The sequence below is a fragment of the Typopeltis vanoorti genome, chromosome 6 (genome assembly GCF_054136105.1).
Source record: "Typopeltis vanoorti isolate ZY-2024b chromosome 6, IOZ_Tvanoo_1.0, whole genome shotgun sequence".
Lineage (NCBI taxonomy): Eukaryota > Metazoa > Arthropoda > Arachnida > Uropygi > Thelyphonidae > Typopeltis > Typopeltis vanoorti.
This window is the reverse complement of record NC_143554.1, coordinates 31,614,277-31,637,276: the sequence shown is the minus strand read 5'-3', so window position 1 is coordinate 31,637,276 and position 23,000 is coordinate 31,614,277. Positions and strand designations below refer to the sequence as shown.

General features: G+C 36.8%; 1 protein-coding gene across 3 annotated transcripts in view; it reads right to left on the bottom strand.

Annotated features, from left to right (window-relative positions):
• The window catches only part of LOC150105360 (transducin beta-like protein 3), a 324,945-nt gene that overhangs the window by 7,894 nt on the left and 294,051 nt on the right, over nt 1-23,000 (bottom strand). For all 3 annotated transcript variants that reach the window (XR_016548482.1, XM_090394739.1, XM_090394738.1), the window contains exon 10: nt 11,243-11,411. Coding sequence is in view for 2 of the 3 variants with exons in the window: in XM_090394739.1 (XP_090250865.1) it covers nt 11,243-11,411 (169 nt within the window). In the remaining variant the exon portion in view is untranslated. The remainder of the gene's footprint in view (nt 1-11,242; nt 11,412-23,000) is intronic.

The following is a 23,000-nucleotide window of genomic DNA, read 5'->3' as shown; positions in this document are numbered from 1 at the left end:
GGTTTTGACCTTTATTGAGGTCTCATCAGTGGGAGCCAGACCCAGAGGTGATACCAAGGTTGAAGTAATGCAGAAGTCATATTTTTATATATGAGTTGCCAAAAGGTGTCACACCTTATTATTATAATACTCTGGATTAGAGATAGATAGTTCTTGAAAGATTTTCCACTCGGTTATACTATAAATTAAAGATACCAAGAAATTATATACTTGGTTTAATCCTTTATCCAAGTGTAAGCAAACAAAGTTTGCGCCTGAAGTATTTTCGGGACTGGGGCAACTCGTGGTAAGTGGCAAGTGATGTGAAGTCATATCACATTTATCACAAGTTGCCCCAGTCCTGAAAATACTTAAGGTGCAAACTTTGTTTGCTTACAATTGGATAAAGGATAAAACCAAGTATACAATTTCTTGGTATCTTTAATTTATAGTATAACCAAGTGGAAAAACTTTCAACAACTAACTGTTGAAAAAATAACTTTTAAAGATCGCTGAATACTTAATTGGCACTAATGTCTGCCCTAATCTCTTGTAATTCTCTGTAAAATCTTGTGTGAAACCACCACCTTGATAACTGCAGACCTAATGTAACTTGAATTATAAATTAAAGATACCAAGAAATTATATACTTGGTTTAATTTTTTATCCAAGTGTAAGCAAATAAAGTTTGCACCTGAAGTATTTTCAGGACTGGGGCAACTCATATATAGAAGCTAATGACTTCATATCACTTTCCTTAGTATCCCATAATGCAAAGCACATATCCTTACAGACATGTATAATACTATTGTTAAATTGTGAATGAAGAATTTCATGATTTAATACGAATTGCATTTCCTGAGCTAAGTTTGCTCCTAAGTAAATTGTAATTTAAACACTTACTGTTTTTTGTTCACTGAAATAATAATTGTAATTTTTTTTAGTTATTTATCTTATATAAATTCTTTATATTAACTTGTAAATGTATCCTAAGCGAACTGTAATATATGCATTTTATTTGTTGTTACTGAAAGTGAAAGTATTTCTAAGGGACTCTGCTAATGTGGTTTGATTGGCTGCTGTCAGAAAACTATGTTATTTTGAGATAACACGTGCCTTATCGTTGGGAACTGTACAACGATCACATGGGAATTTCGTTGTAAATTGAAAGAGCGGAAAAGAGAAAGAGGATTTATGAGATATAGGAAGAAGGAACCAGAAGGAAATTGGAGAGAGTGTGGGAAGGTCGCGAGATGTGATCTAACCTGGGATCATACGACGTAAGAAAGATTTGGAAACTTGTTCTTATTTTAATGAATCTTACTTCGAACTCATATTTATTTATAGTTTCCTGTCACCTTGTAAAGGAATTTACCCGAGTGAAAGGATAATAATATGATCGAGATTTATCGTAAGATAAGTTATTACGAGCAAGAAAATACATTTTCCAGTCTTAACAAATAAGTTATTGAACTCAGGGATACTATAAGTTTTGTGTTGCCTATAGTGGAAGATTATCAAGTGCCTAGAAGTGTTGTAAGAGTTTTCCATAATGTGCAAGCTATGATGATCATACCGGTAAGAATATCTATTCTATAACTAATGTGTAATAGTGTTACTTGTGTCCGGAGAACTTGGTCAAATTTCGTGTTGCTGGAGCCAGCTAGTCAAGCTTGAATGAGTGATATTATAAAACATTTTCCTTGTGAAACTTCATTGAAGAATTAGTTCGTGTTTGAATGTGTTATCTCACAAAGTATATGTAAATGCAAGACTGAGCCTTTTAAGAACTATTTTAATCCTCTGATAGATATCGAAGATGCCAGCTAAGTGTTTGATAAAATTGAAGTTTGTGATTATTCTATGAGACTAAAAAGAATTACTTTTTAAGTGTTTTGCTGAATATTGTTGTTGTTTAAGGTGAAACTAAGTTGAAATCCTAACGGATGAGAATTGTGAAAGCCTTATATGTTCTAGCAGTAAATGATGCACTCAACTGAGTAGAATCTAAATACTTTATAGAATGCATAAATTATTTTCTAATTGTATTGATCTTAATAGAGTTCCTGTTTCTTATGTAAAAATAATTTTGTGAGAGAATTAAATATCTTGTTTAACTTGATTCTTGTGCTTGCCTAATTTCAGTTTCATTGCACTGCTCATTAAAATATGAATCTTGCGGGGAAACCCTATGTATATGTAAGAAAATTTCGGCCTGTAGTAAGTTCATGTTGCTGTTGTGCTATTTGATGCTTGATTCCTTCACAATAATTGTGTGATTTCAAGCATAGAGTGGTGCAGTATAATAAAAATTTTCTTTATGTTTGAATGTGGGGTCAACCAACAACTAGCAAATATAAGGTTGGATGAAAGACAAAACCAACACTATGCATTTATAGGAAGGATGACTACCCAGACCGGTTTCGACCTTTATTGAGGTCTCATCGGTGGGAACCAGACACAGAGGTGATACTAAGGTTGAAGTAATGTGGAAGCCATATTTTCATATATGAGTAGTGAAAAGGTGTCACAGCTTACTATAACAATACTCTGGATTAAAGTAGAAGGCCATTTCAGTACAAAATATTTGTACCTGTATTTCATTAAAGTTAATTACTGTGGTTATCGTGTAATTCATTATTTATAATTATGCCACAGGTACCTTTAAAGATTATTTTTTTCTTGCTTTTATGATATAAAATAGCTTAAAATGTATGGTTTTATTTTCTTATATTGTTCTATTAAATTTTAGGTTTGTAGCATACACATTATTGACTAAGCTACTAACACAGCTTAATTATTATTATTAATGGGAATCTCATCTGCAAAGGGTTGGATAATGTGGGAAGCTGCTTGAGAGAGTGTAATGCTACACTTCAAGTTACATTAATTGTTGGAAGTTTTCCACTTGGTTATACTATAAATTAAAGATACCAAGAAATTATATACTTGGTTTAATCCTTCATCCAAAGTTTGAGCCTAAAGTATTTTCAGGACTGGGACAACTCGTATATAGAAGCTAATGACTTCACATCACTTTCCTCAGTGATGTGAAGTCATTAGTGATGCAAAGCACATATCCTTACAGTATAACCAAGTGGAAAAACTTTAGTTGTTAGAAGTTTAAAAACGTTTTTATTATTATTTTTATTAGAAGTTTAAAAACGTTTTTATTCATCAAAGAAAAAAATTATTTCTTTGATGGTTACATAAGATAAGAATCTCTCAAAATGTTTATTGAAAACCTACCTTTACGGGCAGATACATTTATCAAAAGTCTGCTCATCACACCTCTCAAAAAATTGGTGTTATAAAGTCTTTAATTAATAATTATTATTATTATAAAAACCTCCATGGAGTCAAAGACTCATCGTAGATGAGTTAATAGAGCACAAAGTGTGCTCCTCTCCCACAAGCTTACAACAAGAACTTTTCACTATCAAAACGTTAATGAATTTAATGGTTAGGACTATAATCAAATCCAGCAAATAATTGACTCCTATGTTCCAACACCTCAGGATTCTTCAACAGACCCCAAGGTTCCATTCCTTTATATTTCTGGCATCTCAGAACTGATTGGCAGAATTTTGAAGAACTATCATCTATCTCACCTCAAAATTTCTCACCTGTTGCCATCTACAAAAGACAAACTGGCACCTCTATCTGGTGTTTACCAGATACTGTGTGAATGTAATTTAACATACTTTGGACAAACTGGCCATTCTGTGGAAAAAAGAATGAAATGAATATCAATATTATATCAAATACATGAAACCTCAAAGTCTGGTCTGGCACAACATAGTACTGAAACTAAACACAATATCCAGTGGGATAAAGCTCATCTTCTCCATAGATGCAAGTTTAAATACGAACGTGTTTTCAAAGAAAGTTGCGAAACCCTTTTACATTGGCCAAATCTGAATCGAAATGATTGTCTCTCTCTCTCTCAAAAATTTGGGAGATTTTATCTTATATAGCCATCAAAGAAATAGTTTTTAAGAATTATTTAATAATAATTTCTAGCATGCAGCAACAGTTTTTAATTGGTAATCTACTGACTGTTATGTACTTTGTATTCCATTCCTTCGAATTGCTTGTTGTCTACACTGATGATGTACTGTTAATTCAATACGAAATATTTGTACCTTTATTTAATTAAAGTTAATTACTGTGGTTATCGTGTAATTTGTTATTGATTTAAGAAAAAAATAAGACAGCCTTGGGTTGAATACATTAATTATCATTTATATTAACTAGAAATCCTCAAATTCAGGTATAAGTTTTACAATGGCTGTACTGTCCAATTAAGAATGATTGTAGTAGAGCTCTGAATAGTACTCATCTATAAAACTGCACGTGAAAATGACAAAGGAATTTCCTTATTAAGTGTTCCATGTAAGAATTATGCAAACATACTTGAGAAGAGGCCAAGAGAAATCGGAGGAAATTACAATTTCCTCTAAACTAGTTTAGAGGAAATTATAATGTCAAGATCAGATTTTCACTTTAAGAAAACAGTTGAGAAATCATGGAAATATAACAAGGTGCCAACAGAAAAACTGTTCATAATGCTATGATTCACAGGGTGCAAAAAGGACATTATATTAAGAAATAAGTTAACTGATAGAATTAAAGAAGACACACGAATATATTTTGACTGAAAATCAGGTGAAAGATAAGAGGGAAGGATATTTTGGCTCTTATTCATCATCTATATAGAACACATGATGATGAAAATGTGGCAGTTAACCTAACATAAAATTGGTGATCTAAATCTCTCTCTCTTCAGTTTACATAATGATGTTATAGTTTTAAATAAATCTATACAAGTTGAAAGTTTGTTCACTTGGTTATACTATAAATTAAAGATGCCTAGAGATTATATTCTAGGTTTCATTCTTTATCCAAGTGTAAGCAAACAAAGTTTGAACACGAAGTAACTTCACAACTGGGCTACTTGTATATATTACTTCACATCAATTATCTTAGTATCCCATAATGCAAAGCATATATCTCTATGGACATGTATAATGCGATGCATTATGGGAAAGGTCACTACCCAGACCAGTTTCAGCATTATACATGTCTGTAAGGATATGGGATACTAAGGCAACTGATGTACTGTAATAATGTGAATTAGCCTCTATATACAAGTAGCCCAGTCATGAAGTTACTTCATGAACAAACTTTGTTTGCTCATACTTGAATAAAAAATGAAAACCAAGAATATGGGTGCCATGACTGTGAATGAGCTCAAAGCAAAGTATGAGAGATACTGTGCAAATGTTCAATAGTTCTTGACATGATGTTTAAGGCCTCCCTCAATGAGTCTCTAAGGACTCCTTGGACATCTTTAATTTATAAATCCACAAAAGTCTGCATGTTCTTAACTAATCTGAATAAGAAAATCAGCAATTAAAAAAACTACAAAAATAGAAAAATAAAATATTTTGGTCTATTTATTATTATTATTCAGGCCTCCATGGGTTCAAAAGACTCATCGCGGGAGGTCCTTCCTAAGAAACACAAAGTCTATCGTACCACTCTATCAGGCAATGCATTCCTTGGTTCAACCACCCTCCATGCAAAGAAACCACTCCTCACCCTCTTGCTCACAGTTTCCTTCCATAACTTCCAGGGATGACCCCTTGTCATCACTCCTTCCTGCTGTTCAACCAAGTAAAAGAACTCCCCAGTGTCAACCTTGTAACCACTTCTCAACAGTTTAAAAGTCTCAATCATATCACCTCTCTTTCCAAATTGTGTCCTCTTCTTCAATTGTGGAATACAGTTTACTATTACTGCTAACAAATATTCCTTCACAATTTCCCAAGCACTAATAATATCCTGTCCTTCCAATTCCTCCCCCCATGAAACTTCCCCAAGTTGACATCTAAGACTATTATAATCACCTGCCTAATAATTCCACATTCGTTCCCATCTCTTTGAAACTCCTGCATGTCTATTCATGTTCCAAGTCAAAACCATATGGTCACTCTCTCCAACTGGTGGGAGGGATGTCATCTCAGTTATTATCAACTCTTCTGATGCTATGACCAAATCCAAAACTCTTGAACCTCTTGTTCCCTCTATTACATGTTGCCTAAGACATTTGTCCCTCAAGAATTCTAGAAATTCCATTCCCTTATTGCTACATGCATCTTCCTCTCCCCAATTTATACTGCTGTAGTTAAAATCTCCCATAATAATCATTCTTCTTGCACTTGCCAAACTCAACTGTCTAAACATCTCCTGGTCCCCACCCTCTGTGCTCCTTGGTCTGTAGCAACACCCCACTAAATATCCTGTCTTGCCCACCTCTACCTCACACCATATGCTTTCAAAATGATTAGTGTTACTGCTTTCCAAAGCTTCCACTCTTAGAGAACATAAGTCATCACTTATCATAAGCAGTACTCCACCGACTTCTATTCCTGTTATTATATCTTCTTCTGTCAACCACGTCTCAGTGATCCCAATAATGTTTGGCCAGGCTGATGCTATCTGCGCCACCAATTCCTCTCCTTTATTCCGAATATTCCTGGTATTAGTATAAAGCATAAAAATGCCGTTGTTTCTATACCCAGCATTATCCCCTCTAGACTCCACTGGGCTCAGCATTACCTGATGTCGTTCCCCTTCACCCAAGTACCCATTCCCACAAGAGGCCACCCCTGCTGCCATCCACCCTGGGACACACCGACTCTTTCAGAACAGCAATCTCTCCAGATGCCTATGTCCTTCCTCATTCAAATGCAAGTGGTCTCTCGCATACAATTTCACTATGTCCTCAAACGTCCTCTACGCATCCACATATTCCAATCTTCTCTTCTGACACATTCTAGCTATTATGTTATTCAATATTACTGCTCTTCTGCTCAGCTCGTCACTATCATACCTAGGCAACACGCAAACTATCTTTCCTCTTTGTGTCTTCTTTCGTACAACCTCAAGCAAGAATCTCATATCTCTCGCTGCCCAATTTACATTACCACTCAAGTCCTTTATTCCTACCATCACAATCATCTCATCCACCTTTTCACCCCTCTTAATCGCCATAGCCACACTTTCTATCATTCCTCCAGGCAAACACTCCTTACGCATCTTATTGTAAAATTTTATCTTGTCTAAATAAATCCTATTGTCTGCGCCATTGTAAAATTTTATATCTCTTATCTTTAATTTCTTATTGTTTTCTTAAATCTTAAATCTTAATTGCACTAAGTTTGTGCCCTTGTAAAACCCTTCTTTAGTAAAACTTTATTTCTCTTAACTTCAACTGTTTCTCTAGGCCGATCCTTCCCTATAAGAATGATGCTAGTGGGGTGGGGGACAAAGGGAATACTAATGGTGAATGCCAATTCCTTTGTCTCAACACTGGTTCTAATTCCTTTTTCGGATTCAGGGAAAATTTATTTTTCACTGCACCACCCCGAATCCTAGATTAACAAAGCATGTAGAATTAAGGAACCAGAACACAGTTTAGTATACAATCTTATTTTTCTTTAAGTTACGTTTGCAGTCACAGCCTCTCTATAAATTAATCTCCTGCTGTGGTCCGTATTTTATGAGAAAGTGCAATAGAGAAGAAAATCAGGCAAGTCATCAGTTAAACTTAAAAAGCAGAAACATTTAATTCAATTGAAACATTTTACACATTATGAATACACTCTGATTAAGTATCCTACAATTGCTAATGAATGAGCACTAATTATTCAGATTCTCTATATCTATCTTAGCATGCATGACAAAGAACTTCATTCATGGCTTACAATCTATACTTGAAAAATCACACTTATTCATCAATACTAAGGACAATTGTTAACTGAATTACTAAATTAGCTTCATGTGCTCTCATACAATTTCTCTCACAAAATTCTCACAACTTATTCAATCATTATAAGAGACAATTCCTTAGCTCCACGGGCTCTCATACTATTTCTTTCACAAAATACTCATTATTACTCTATCATTAAAAGAAACAATCTCTAGAGTCCTTCCTAAAATTTACAGATATCCTTCTAATACACATTTACTTATAAAAAAACATAGTCTGTACGTTACCCAACTGCTGTGGAACTATTTGGCCACTTCACATACCTCGTCTGGACAATTACTTTCGACTCCACGTTCCTTCTGCTTTTTCTGAGGCATTCTTCAAGGGTTCAAACTGCTCTTATCTCTGCCACCGAAAATAAGTAGACGTTGTTCTCTGGTGAACTGGCTCAACATCGTAACGATGTCTCCGTAAGCATCGGTGATTATCTTCTGCTGGGCTGATCGCCGACCGGTAAACTTTCGGGAATTCCACGGCAAAGTTCCTCAGTCATTGTCTCGAATCCACGGGGAACGAGAGGATGCCACGAGGAGGCTCCACACACAACAGCAAGACCGCAAGAAGGCACGAGATCCGGAGCGTAAGAGAGCATAAGAGTAAGAGTTTTAGGCGCTGCATGACTTTTTAAATTGGGTGCCACACGTTCACTCTACATCATAGATTTCTCCTCCTATTTTTCAGCATCACCTCACGTCACCCACAGAATTCTTAGCATGATTTTGGAACGTATGAGTGTGTGTGTGGGGGGGGATTACCAAAAGGGTGCACCTGTACTCTTTGTTGCACGTGTTCAGAATCCGGCCACTTTTATTTAATCGGATTATCTCTTTCTCCCAGCAATTTATAAGTACTTACACTTAAGCAGTAAGGTTTAAGCAATTTACAATACTTTACATTATAACATAAATAAATGAAAGATTCTCAGTTTAGTAATATTTTGGTAATTTACAAGTGTTTAGTATATTCTGATATATCAATAATTGATTCAAAATTGCAAGCCCATGTTAAGTCTGTATTAAAAACGTGAATTAATTTAATTTTAGCTTCATTCAGAACTTAACACTATCTTGAACACCACGGATCATTGAGTCCTCATACATTACACCTCTTGCACTCTATTCCTCGATTGCTCACATGCATCCCTCTCTCTCTCTCTCTCTCTCCTTTAACACTTTCTCTGTGCTTCCCTACTTACCTGCCTTCTTGACATCACTCTATCCATGGTTCCAGTGCTCCCTTGCATTCCTCTCATTCCCTCTCTTCTACTGTTTCCATTCTCTCCTCTGCTATCATTTCCCCTAACTCTATCTCATTCCCTCTCTTCCACTGTTCCTATTCTCTCCTCTGCTATCATTCCCATAACTCTCTCTCACTCCTATTCTGATTTGCCTTGCATTCATCTCTTCCATTTGGCTAATCTCATCTTTCACACTTCTCATCTCATTCCCTAAACATTCCATCTGCTCTTTCAGCTCATCTCTCTCTCTCTGCAAGTCAGCCACTCTTATTTGCTATTCATCCTCCCAATTGAGACCATCTCCTAAAACTTTGCAATCATTCAACCTTTCCATACTCCCCACTCTCATTTTATTCATATTCTCTCACCCTCTATCATACCACTGATCTCTCTACATGGAGAATCTCCTGTCTCTGACTCAATGAGGTCAGTTATAGTCATCTCTAACTCACCAAGTTCCTCCCGTTGCCTGCATTTTGTGCATATACGTTTTCCCCTTATCTCACCTGCCACATATACAACCGCTGGGAACCATACATTCCGCAAGTCCTGCATGCTAAAAATCCTGTGTGATATCACGCAACCACTCTTACCACTTTATTCTAAAAGGCAAGCAAATTACTGAAAAAAGTTTAACAAATATATGCTGACTTTCACAGATAATATTACCCTCCTCTATCGATTTTGTGTATAACCCCTCACTAATTTGTCCCAAAACCTTAACAACCACAGAAGAAACACAAATTAATCTATAATTTCATGCCTGCATTCTACCATTCCCCTTGTGCAACAACACTAACTTACCCTCCTCCAATCACTGGGCATTTTCCTAGTAACTAAGCTTTCACTGAATCTGTTAGTTCCTTACCACATTCTCTGAAAACAAAGTGAAATCCCATCCAGTCCCACTGACTTACTGACCTCCAGAGTACTTGGTATTTGAAACACATTCTCCTTATGCACTTCTAAGCCTTCAATCCTTACCATTCCTCCAGGAATAAAACCTGATTTTCCAAGATGAAATGACCCAATAAACTGATCATTAAACAGCCCCAATATACCATCTGCAGTGATCACTTTACACCCTGTTTTATCTAATAGGGTCATTCATCCAGAATAATTTTTCCTCCTACTGGTCACATAATGAAAGAAAACCTTGGTATTTTCCTTGGACTGTAGAGATATTTTTTCTTTTTATGTTTCATTTTGTCTTCATTACTCCAGTAGTCACTTTTACCTGGCCAGTTTTATATTTCTCATGCAACTGCTCATTTTTCCAGAAGCTATTTTTCATCTCCAGTTCATGTTTGATTTCATTAATCATCCACTTTACACTACATAATTTTATTTTTTTTACTTAAGGAATGCTATTTCTAATATTATACCTAGTTAGTCATAAATAATCTATCAATAAATCATTTACAGCACATACAAACCACATGTATAATGTATATATAGCAGCACTCAATGTTCAAAATGCCCCCTTTTGCCTTCACACACACACACATACATCCAAAGTCTGTGAGACCATATATCAATGGTGGACACACAACATCCAACAGAAATGCTACTTGCTCCAAATCTTCTTGCAGGCTCTCTCTCAAGCTCTGACCACAATTTGAAGTTCAATGGATTCAGATCATTCCAAGTGGCCAACCAGATAGTGATGTGTGGTTAGGCACATTCACCTCCAACCATTGTTGTGTGGTCCTTGCCTGTATGCAGTGGCTGAGTCCTGTTGGAAGGTTCACTGCCTATCGTGAAGTTCCAGCACAGTGTCTTGATACACTTTGGTAGAGGTTCTGACTGCCTTCTCACAGGAATGCAACTTGGATACCCCCCCCCCCCCCGACATATCACTCCCATGGGATGATGAACTCTTTAAATCCTGGGTGCTATGTGACCATTCGGAGCATATACCCAATCGTTTTGGTGGGAATGTGAAACTACCCATTTTTTAGGTCCTACATGATCACATTGTGTGCTTAGTTTTGTGAGGATCATTCTGAGGAGCATATCTCCCTTCATAAATCCTGCAGGAAACTTGGAGGGGGATGATCTATCCCAAAAAGCACATATAGTGAGCTACCATACTAAAAACAAATTAAATAAAAATAACATTTAATTAACAATGATTAAATAATTACATAAAGAGATCTTAAAATGTGCAAGAAATCTGAAATTCTTACCTCTCTCCAGAAGGCATGTGGGATGTAATGCATTCCCATACTGTTAATTCTGTTCCACCTGTTACTATACAAAGTGTGCCATCCTCCCTTTCTGTGCAAGCAAGATTGTAAATATGATGGACTTTTCCAGTTAAGGTACAGATATAAACATTTTCTGGAAGCAGCCATACTGCAAAAATATAAATAACAAAAACATGAGATGATCAGACTTCATAAATTTAGAAAAAAATCAAAAGTTTAAAGCAGTTTGTCTTATCAATCTATGAAATGCGATTCACTAATATATAAGTTTAAATGAAAAGTAATGTTTCATTTTTCTAACAATTTTAATTAAGACCATTAATGTAGGTCCAAGACTTCCTCTTTTCAGCCATTTTCTGTTCACTGTTGGACGAAGGCATACTCCAGTGCTTTCCACCTTTCTATGTTCTTGGGCAATGGTTGACCAATTTTCCCCAACAAAATTCAACAATTCATCACCACCTTCTTTCAGGACGTCCTCAGCCTCGTTTCTCTTCTTTTGGAATCCAGTTCGTTAGTATGGTGGCCCATTGCTCATCTTCTCTTCTGAATAGATGTCCAACCCATTTCCATTTTATGGTGAAGAATGATGTCAGTGATGTGAGCCTGGCTTCTTATCCAGGTGTTTTGCTTATCTTCTAATGTGATGCCTATCATCAACCTCTCCATTCTTCTTTGAGTTGTTGTTGTTAGTTTATTTGCTAGTGCTTTTGTTAGCGACCAAGTTTCACAATCATATGTAATGACTGGAAGTATACACTGGTTAAATGTCTTCCTTTTTAAACAGAGTGGGACATCATTGTTTTGAATAATGCCTTTCAATTTTCTGAATGCACTCCAGGCAAGTTGAACTCTACTATTGGAGTCCACAATTTAGATCAATGAGATGACCTAAGTATGTATATGAAGAGACTCTTTTCAAGAAATTGTTTTCTATTATTATGTTTTTTGGCGTTACAAAATGATTAAACATGATTTTAGTTTTTTTCTCTGTTTATTTTTTGACCAACTTTTCTGTTTTCATGATATAGGTCTTCTGGAGTGCTTGCAAAAATGATATCATCTGCATATCTTAGGTGTGTTAAGTTTCTGTTATCAATTTTATATTTACTAATATATTATTAAATATTTCTTGAAGGACTGCTGTAAAGATTTTGGGTGATAGAGTCTCCTTGTCGGACACCTTTTTCAATGGATATTTTATTGCTACTCGTGTGAAGTTGGATTGTTGCAGGGTAGTATATTTCCTGGAGGAGGTCCATATATTCCCCAGGAACTCCCTGATTCTGGAGAGTGCTTTGATTATTGCATTAGCTTTGATGGAGTCAAATGCTTTTTCATAATCAATAAAGGCTAAACAGAGAGGCAATTGGTTTTCTTGTTCTCTTTCTATTATTTGATCATTAATTAACTTAAGGAATTCACAATGTACACTAGAATATAAATTAAATTAAACTTTAATATATATTTCCAATATTTTGGCGTCACGTTGCCATCTTCAAAGGAACTTAAAATAAAGACACGTGCACGCAGGCACTACACACAGTAGATGAGGACGAAGCAAGGAAGCTATTGTTTCTCCTAAAAGTCCTGATGGTTCCCCCTAGCAGGCTATGGTATTCTTGACCATTGGGCTGAAGGTCTCCTGAGGTATGTCTCCCAAATTTGGGGCAGTCTCATGCAACCAAATTTGTTGAGGTTTGGCATGTTTATGAGGACTGAGGCTGATTCCATGAAAAGGCTTTCAAATTTGAACTTGCTACGGTGTATTATTGTGGCTTTCTTCCACCATATTCTGTGGCGTGTATCCAGAGCATGGTCTGCAAGAAGACCAGAGTGGCTATACTGGTGAAAACAGATATAGTCCTTGTGTTCTGAAATTCTGATATTCGCTGTCCTGCCTGTTTGGCCAAAGTAGGACAGCTTACAGCTGCAAGGGACCCAGAATACACCACGTAGGTCTAGGGGAAGTGCTTGGTCTTTAGTGGAGCAGATAAGGAATGCCAATTTTCTATATGGTCTGTAACAAGAGGTCGTCATGTTATTTTTTAAGATTTTGGTAATTTTTTCCGAGGTGCCTCGGATGTAGGGAATGGTGACGGATTTAGAGTAATCCTTGTTGTGAAGGGGGGAGGGGCTGTGGTTTGCTGGTTTCAATATTTTTTTTTATTTTTTTGGGGGGGAGGGGATAGCCATCGGCTGAGAAAGTGTTGAGGATGTGATTTAGTTCAGTGGTTAGGACATTGTCATTTGAACAGATTAGTTTAGCCTTGTTGTGTAGTGTCTTAATAACTCCATATCATTGTGTGTGTGTGTGGGGGGAGGACTGTTGGTGAATGTATCTGCCTCTATGGGTGGGTTTTCTATAAACTGAGAAAACCAAGGTTCCATCAGGTTGGCAGGTGACTAGTGTGTCTAGGAAAGGGAGGCCTGTTGTTTTCTTCTTTTTCCAGGGTGAACTTGATTCTGGGGTGTTGGTTGTTTAAGTGTGTTAAGGAGATCAGTGTATCAGAGCCATGTGGCCAAATAGCGAACACATCATCAACATAGCAAAGCCATATGGTTGGTTTTCATGAGGCAGAGTTTAAGACTTTCTCTTCAAAAGTCTCCATAAAGAAGTTGGCCAAGGGTGGGGAGAGTGGTGAACCCATGGCTGTCCCCTCTATTTGTTTGTAGAATTTTCCCTGCCAAACGAAATAGCCTAAGTTCATTGTGAACTGAAATAGGGCTGAGATGTCAGGAGGAAATTTAGCTTGGATTAGCTCTAAGGTTTCCTTGAGTGGGACATTTGTGAATAAGGAGGAGATGTCAAAACTGACCATTATGTCAGGAAGTTGGAGTGTAAGGTTTTCTATGCTGGTTTTGAAGTGGGCTGAGTTTTTTATGTGTGATGGTGTGTTGCCAGTCTAGTGTGTGTGTGCTTTGGCCAAATGTTTAGCTAATTTGTTTGTGGGAGAATCAATGCCATCCACTATGGGACATAATGGCACATTTTCTTTATGTGTTTTTGGGAGTCCATATATACGGGGGGGGGGGTTATAGAGTTAAACGGTTTTAATTTGTTAGTAACTTCTACAGGCAAAGAAGTGACCTTCTTAAGGAGCCTATGGAGTTTTCTGATTTGTGAGTTGGTGGGATTGTATTCAATAGGGAGGGAAGTAGCCCATTTGGTTGAGTACTAAGGTGGTGTTTCCTCTTATCTGCTTTGGTGACTGCTATTTCTTTGTTTTTCTTCATTTCCTGCAGAGCTTTATATTCACTATTGGATATGTTGGTTTTTGGTGGTCTTGCTTCTCACCAAAGCAAGACCACCAAAAACCAACATGGAGGCATGATACTAAGACTTCCTGGGTATGGCCCTCTGGACTTCACCAAAATATTGGCACTGCCAATATTTTGGTGAAGCTCAAGAAGCTATATCAGTTCCATCAGGGTTTTTGACCATGTTGTAGGTTGCCAGCCCACCATGGAAATCCATCCCAGGCTTAATTAATTATCCATCCCAGACTTGAGCATGTTGGTTACTGTGTAACCAACATGCTCAACATGCTACAAGCATGACTGATGGCTAGTCAGCTAAGATCCTGGTAGGAAGTCTCAGTACTTCACATGTAAACACTGCATAGATTTGGGTAAAGGCACAAATATAATTTACTGTGTAACCAAGTGAAAAAAACTCCCTCCTTTAAAAAATTAATACAAAATTGGTTCTATCATGCATATGATAACTACAAATCCTCACATTTTTAATTTCCAGCTATAGCCATTATACAGCTGTATGTGTTCCTGAAATAATTTTGTAATTACTTTAATAGTCAGATAATAATATAATTTTTAATAATTTAATAGTCATACTGCCATCTGGAGCGATGGCAGTTTGACTGACTGATGATGCTATTTAAAAGTATTATAGAAATATAAGCAAATTATACTTGATGAGATAGTATATTTTTGAAGTATTTCTTCATGACTAGGTCACTAGCATATGGAAGCTGTTGAGTCCACATCAATTGCCTCGGTGTCTTATAATACAGAGCACACTTCCTTTCAGATGTATATTGCTATGAATTATGAAATGACCTTCACTGAGGTCTCAGTCATACTTCACATGTAAACACTGCATACATTTGGATAAAGGCAGAAATATAATTTACTGTCTAACCAAGTGAAAAAAAACCTTCTGGAAATATAAGTGATTAATAAAAACATTAAACTCATTTCATATTTTCTTCTGGTAAATTAGTTTTTGTAATCACAAACACCAGGTACTGTACATGGACAGAAGCTCAAGAATAGTATGCATGATACGATGAAATAACAAATTTAATCGCATTTCTTTAAAAAAAAAATGTTATTGATCAAATTAATATCATTTATATTTCTGTAAACTATAGTCTTTGGACTACAGATATTTGCTGTAGTCTTTTACAGCAAATTTCTTTAGGAATAACACTAATTCTTTGGAACTTTGCTGAGAGTTGATGGTATCTGATTTTTATCCTTAAAATTTGGGCATGCATCACGATACAATGCAAAACAAGGTTTTTCTTGAGCACTATATATTAAAGCAGTAACCTCACTAGGAAGATATATGCTTGAAAAGTGGTCACTCAGTAACTCAATTAATTTATCCATTTCTGTCTCCTTGTGACCATCATCACTCATTAAGGTTAATCTTCCATAGTTATTCTTCCTCTTACTTGCCAAATAACAAAAGAACTCTTTGGGATTTCCTTTTGCCTGCTTGGCTAAATTCTTCTCATAATCTGATTTTGCCTTCCTTCTCATACTAGTCAACTTTCTTTACTGAGCCTTGTGCTGTTCATGAGTTTGCCAGCCACCTTTCTCTACCCTCCAGAGCATTTTCTTCTTCTGCAGCTAATGCTTAATGATATTACTCATCCATCTAACTCCTACCCGATTAACCCTCCTTATCTAGGTATACAATTTAATACTGCTTGTGACCATCATCACTCATTAAGGTTATCCTTCCATAGTTATTCTTCTTCTTACTTGCCAAATAACAAAAGAACTCTTTGGGATTTTCTTTTGCCTGCTTGGCTAAATTCTTCTAATAATCTGATTTTGCCTTCCTTCTCATACTAGTCACATTTCTTGTATGAGCCTTGTACTGTTCATGAGTTTGCCAGCCACCTTTCTCTTTATATACCCTCCAGAGCATTTTCTTCTTCTGCAGTTAATGCTTAATGATATTACTCATCCATCTAATTCCTACCTAATTAATCCTCCTTACCTATGTATACAATTTAATACTACTTCCACTAGATGACCCTTAACTATATCCCATGCACTACTAACACCCTTACCCTGCAGTGTTTTATGCCATGGTACAGATTTCAGCTTTTTCCTAAGCATGTCATAATCACCTGCCTTGTAGTTCCACAAATACCCCTTCTTGATAGAATGTTCCTCATGTTTTACAATCTCCCAAGTCAAAACTGCATTGTCACTTTCACCAACTGAAGGCAAATATTTCACTCTACAAAGTGAATACATTTCACATATACTGGAATCATCCATCATTGTTCTACATATTAATGGCATAGAACAATGATGTGCAATTTCAGTTCTTATATTCTGTATAGTTCTTAAAACCATGCAAACAAGCAAAGAAATGTACACACACATAATAATTCATAAAAAATAAATCAATTATGATTAATTATATTTTAAACAACGTATCTTTCAGCTTCTACAAACTCAAGCAATAACAAAGAGTACCTCCAATGACTACACTGTCAGTCTGTTTAAATTATCATGCAAAGAGTTCTATAACACAGCTATAGCTATTGCCTTCTCCAGTTTTGCATGACTAGCAAACAACTGAATATTACCTGTATCATTAAATACAAATTAAATAACAATGGCTCAAGTATAGAGTCAAGTGGCATGCCACTGGTCACCTGCACATAGGAATCTACTCTGTCATATACTACTCATCTTTCCATCAACCATCCTCTTTTGCATGTCACGGCAATTTCCAACTTTACCAAACACATGTACCATAAAAAGCAAACAGAATACTCTAGCAAGAACTGTGCTGCCCCATCCTGTCCACTGGTATACCAACTACCATATTCATGCAACCTGTCATCCTACAAACAAATAGGAAAATCGATCATCAATAAACAGATTTGTGAACATCAAGACTGCAACCAGCTCATCAAACCTGGCACAGCATGGAACTGAAAATACATATCATAGAATCCAATGGAAAAATGCCAAACTATTGCAGAGATTTATGTACATATGAATGGCTGTTCAAAGAAAGTACTGAAAACCTACTACACTATAACAATTTCCAAATATGATTTGGAACTGCTTCACCATCCCAAAAGCTTGGACAATTATGTTGTATTGTATATAGACTGTATTATAAATAATTTAACTTAATTATCACTTATCAGCAAAATCGTTTTTAACTTGACAAATGTGCAACCTACATGTTTAGAGAGATTCTAAACCATTCTATTGTTCAAATTCCTTACTATTGTTCTTTGCTCACACTAATGATATCTTGCAATATATAAGAGAAAATATTTGTAAAATAAATATTTTTCTACAGTGGCACACAGTATTGTATAATTATGGAAATTCCACAGGTCTCACTATACAAGAAAGATGTGATGTTAAATCTGGTGTGAAACAGGAGTGCACATCTCTACTTCTATTCATCATCGACACTGGACCTGATATCAAGATTGGAGATGTTTCTCAGTTCTTTACTTGATGCAGATGATGTTGTACTCCTAAATAAATCCAAACTCTGAAAAAAACAAAGACCTATTCACCTTCTTCTCCATGAAACTTTACCATCTACAATGTACAGATATCCAATGAGCGAAGTCATTGTTCTAGGTTCTGAATGTTCACAACACTGGTTCCTCCTCTTCTCCAACACTACTGATCAAGCTGGATGTGATGCAGAAGATTTTGCTATAAGCAATGATCTAATACAAATCATGCAGAACCTACCAGAATTTCAGATACCCTTGATCTCTTATTTTAACTAGTTCCCTCCTCTGACCACACCCAAATTCATGTCCTCTGGCACTACAAAAGTACAAAGAAGGATGATCTCCAGAACTAATACTCTTCTTTCTTATGTCATGACTATTGCTCCTGCTCTTCTGACCCAGATACTTGCACTCAGCAAGTCACAGAAATCATCTACAGTTCCAAAATTCCTCATTCCATCCAAAATTCCCATCCACTTTTCAAGCCCTGGTTCAACAGAAGATGAATGAACAGTTGAAAGAAAAAAACTCAGCTTATCACAGGTAGCTTACATCAAGAAACAAGCTTCATACTCAGCCTATGAGGAAGCATGCAATAAATGTTAAATCAACTATCAGCAAATCCAAATCCAACTTCATAAAAGACAATGGCAGAAAACTCATCTCTTGTCCAAATGGTAGCGATGCTTTCTGGTCCCTCGCAAAAGCCATCGGACACAACTTTTGCTCACTGCACCCCATCCAGATAGCACTACTGGTACAGTGCTCAAAGAAAAAGGTGACTTCCTAGCATCACTCATTTTCTCTAACTCCTGCACAGACGATGAAGGCAAATCACCTCCTTCTATATCAGTAACTAAATACCATATGCCTCCTGTGGCCTTTCGGCAAAAGACAAAAGAAGAATATTAAACAACCTGAACACTGCAAAGTCATCTGGTCCCGATGGCATCTCTCCTACTGTACTCAAACATTGTGTTCCAGAGCTAACATCTGTCCTCTATTGTCTCTTCAATCAGCAGTATGGAAATGAACATATATCCAACCTAGTGCAAAAAAAAAAAGGAAGACAAAAGCCTACCATCTGATGACTTTCTCCAAAATAATGGAGAAAGTCATCAATGGTCAACTTCTTCATTACCTGGAAGCTCACCAGTTAATCAGTGACCACCAGCATGGATTCTGCGAATCCAGATCCATAGCTGGTCTTAACCTACGTTAATCACCACTGGACACATGCCATGGAAAGGTACAGAGAAACGTGTGCTGCTGCTCTTGGCATTTCTAAGTCTTTCAATCGTATTTAGCATCAAGGTGAGCTTTGCAAATTGCTTTCCTTCAGTCTACCTTCCACCCTTTGTAACTGGATAGCCAGCTTCCTCTCTGGTCGTTTGCTGCATATCATGGTGGATATGCAGCCCTCTCTTCAAGCTTTGTCATCAATGCAGGAGTGCCACAGGGATCAATTCTCTCACCTACCCTCTTTTTCTTACACATTAATGACCTGCTCAAAATCACCACAAATTCTATCCACAGCTTTACCAGCGACAGCACTTTTCATTCATCCTATTCCTTTGGCAAACCATGTAGTTCCCAGACATACCTTAACCAAAATCATCTGCAACCAGTGCCTTCAAGACTGATCTCCATACCATCCTTAAATGAGGCAGGGATACTCCAGCGACCTTCAATGCTGCCAAAACACAGTCCTGCCTTTTCTCTTGCAAAAGAGTTCTCAGCTCAGCTTCCCTTATTTTATTTAGTGAGGAAAATTACAAGAAATTACTGATCGAATACAGATCATATTACTAATGCATCAGTAATATGACGCATAGTCTGCACAGCACCACACATGCAAAAGGGTGATTGTGAAATTCCCCACATTCCAGATTCATGGTAGATTAAATCCTGAAAATTTGATAGTTGGATCTGTAATCAGGTACTTGTTTGTAGTTCATTCCATGTCTTCCAGTTCTAGGGACATCATCTGTGGCGATGGCTAATGGTACTTCCACTAGCCAAGATTTGACGGTAAGGTGGAGAGCTGGAGAAATATGGTGATGTGTAGGAGGGTACATGTTATTTCTGATTTTCTTTATTTCTTTGATGGTAGCTTCTTTTCTTCTGAAGCATGGAAGTGATGTGGGGAAGAACAGGTAACCATGCAAGAGGAGTAGATCTTAAAGTACCAGAGATGGTTCTCATTGATATGTTAAGCTATGTGTGTCCATGAGTTGTGTGATGACTTTGGCTCCAAACTGGTGAACAATACTCTGCAATAGAGAAGACCAAGGCTGCTGTTCTAAGAGTCGAGGCACTACAACCCCAGGTTGTGCCTGACAGTGCATTTATGTTGTTGTTCCTGGTGGATATCTTTAACTTAGTTTTTTCCAAATGTTTTTGGCAAGTTAGACTACAGTCAAGTGTGACACCAAGGTAAAGGTAACAAAGTTACTTTTATGGATTAGAGTCCTGTTGCAGAAGTTTGTTTTTAATGTTCTATGAGCCTTGTGGTCATTTAGCTGGAAAGCAGAGACAACAGTTTTGCTGGGATTAGGAGATATTTCTCCAACTTTCAAAGTAACATTGTAGTGAGCTCAGATCTTTGCTCAGTGTTTCCTGAAGGCCTTGGGTGGAAATAGCTGTTATCAGCATAGATAAACTTTTGACTACTTTATTCAACCTGCATATCACTTGTATGCAGGTTGAACAAAGCTGGGGCAAGGACAGATCCTTGTGGCAATCCATCCTGTAGGATAAATGTTCTGCTTTTTTGTGAATTCAGATGAATCTTTATTTTCCTATTGGAGAGCATTTGTTCTAGTAATTTTAAGGTTTTTTTTTTGGCAGTTGATTATTTTAGCTGCTTTATACAGTAAATCTTTCTTCCATACAGTGACATAAGCTGATGTTAGGTCTATGAAGGCAATACCTGCTTTTAAACCCTTTTGGTATCCAACTTCTATGTGGGATGTGAAAGCTATGGCCTGTTTGCAGCAGCTTCTGCCAGGTCTAAACTCAGCCTTTTCACTGGTTAAGATGGCTTCTATTTTTGGAGAAATCCTAGAGAAGATAATCCTCTCAAAAAGTTTGTAAGGAATGCAGAGTAATGCTATAGCGCAGTAGTTATTAGGGTCATCAGTTGACTTATTGGGTTTTTGGTAAGGATATTATCTTTGAATCATACCAAAGCTTGAGGGCCGTTCATCATTTATTATTGAGGAGAAGAAATTAGATAACCATGATTTGGCTCGAGCCAAGGCAAGTAAAAAAATGTCTGGAAGGATGCCATCAACAGGAGCTTTACTGTTTTAGTTTGAGTGTTGCATCAATTTCATCTAGAGTTACTGTATTGAAGTTTGCTGTAGATGGAGGACGTGATAAGAAACCTTTTTTTTTTTTTAAGATAAGAAAATCCTTCCTCATCGTCACACATCACCAGACAGGTTGAACTATCTTTCCTTGGACTGACATTTACCCACAATCTCTTTTGCCACAAATACATGGCATCAATACCTTCCTCAGTTTCTAAAAAACTAAGCATACTTTTCAATTCAAGAAGCTATCTACACCCACCCAGGTACTAATAACCCTATACAAATAGCAAATCTGCCCATCCTTAGAATACTGTTCATACATTTGTTGTAGTGGTGCACCTAAAACCTATTGATGCTGTCCAGAGAAGAGAAATTTGGCTCATAGATGATCCTTCCCCCCCATCCTCACAGGCTCACTTCGACCTTTATCTCACAGAGCTGTAGTATTTCAGCTCTTCTACAGGTACTATGAGATATGAGTTGAACACATTGCTAGTATGCATTGAAAATGCATTCTAGCAATGTGTTCAACTTGCCAATCACTGCCCTAATGAATTGGCAAACATCATTCCCCCACTTGCTGTTAGGCCTGTTAAAACAAGAGCAGCAGCTGTCCAACATTCATTAGAGTAGGGTGACCAGACGTCCCTTTTTTTAATGGGATTGTCCCTTGTCCCCTTTTTTAGACTCTGGTCCCATTGTTCCGACAAAACCTTAATGGGATGCTAATTGTTAATTTAATTTTTTTTAATTGTTAATTGCTTTAGTCTCGTTTTGTCCCTTTTTTGAATTCCTGACATTACTTAATTGTTGTATGTTCGAATGTAGTGAAAGGATAATGTCTCTACTGGTGACATGTGATAGCTTGAGGTTGAAAACATGCATGCTATGGCAATTATCAACCGTTATGAATGCACTCTCTCTGCAATAGGACGAAAGTGCTACAACCAGTGGCAGCACTGCTGCATCTGGGCAGTAACAAGGTTACTTTGTCTACCATACCATTGTTTTATGCTTCGTATGCCAGTCTGTTAGTAATTGTGAAAGTGAAGGTGAGTGGCGATATTTCAACCAGATTTTATCATGCCATCCCTTCTTGAAAGACGACGAAACAATAATCAAGTTGCAACGTATACTGTGTATCGCTTGGTTTTTTTAAATTGAACATGGAGGCCGTTCTGATATAAAACAGCATTTGACGAAGCAAAAACATAAATTGGCATCCGCTGCTTACAGTTCAAGTCAAGTTGCATCATTTTTCACGAAATATTCAAAAGGGAAATTAACTGACGACAGTAAATGTCTTGCAGCTCAAGAAGGTTTGTTTGCATTTCATACAGCGAAACATAACCTTTCTTTGAGGTTAGTGGACTGCACCTCTGCAATAGCGAGAACTTTATTTCAAAAGATATGTACATGTGGGAGAACAAAGTGTCAATCAATTTTAGTGAATGTCCTGGCATCTTATGCAATAGCAACTGAATTGAAACAAGTCAAATATGTGTCAGCTATCACAGACACATCAAACCACAGATATATGAAGTTGGTGCATGTCCTTGTTAGGTACTTCATCACAAATAAAGGTATTCAGGTTAAAGTGATAGATTTTCAGAACATAACAGGAGAAACAGCAGAACTGCTTGCAAATAATATATTGGATAT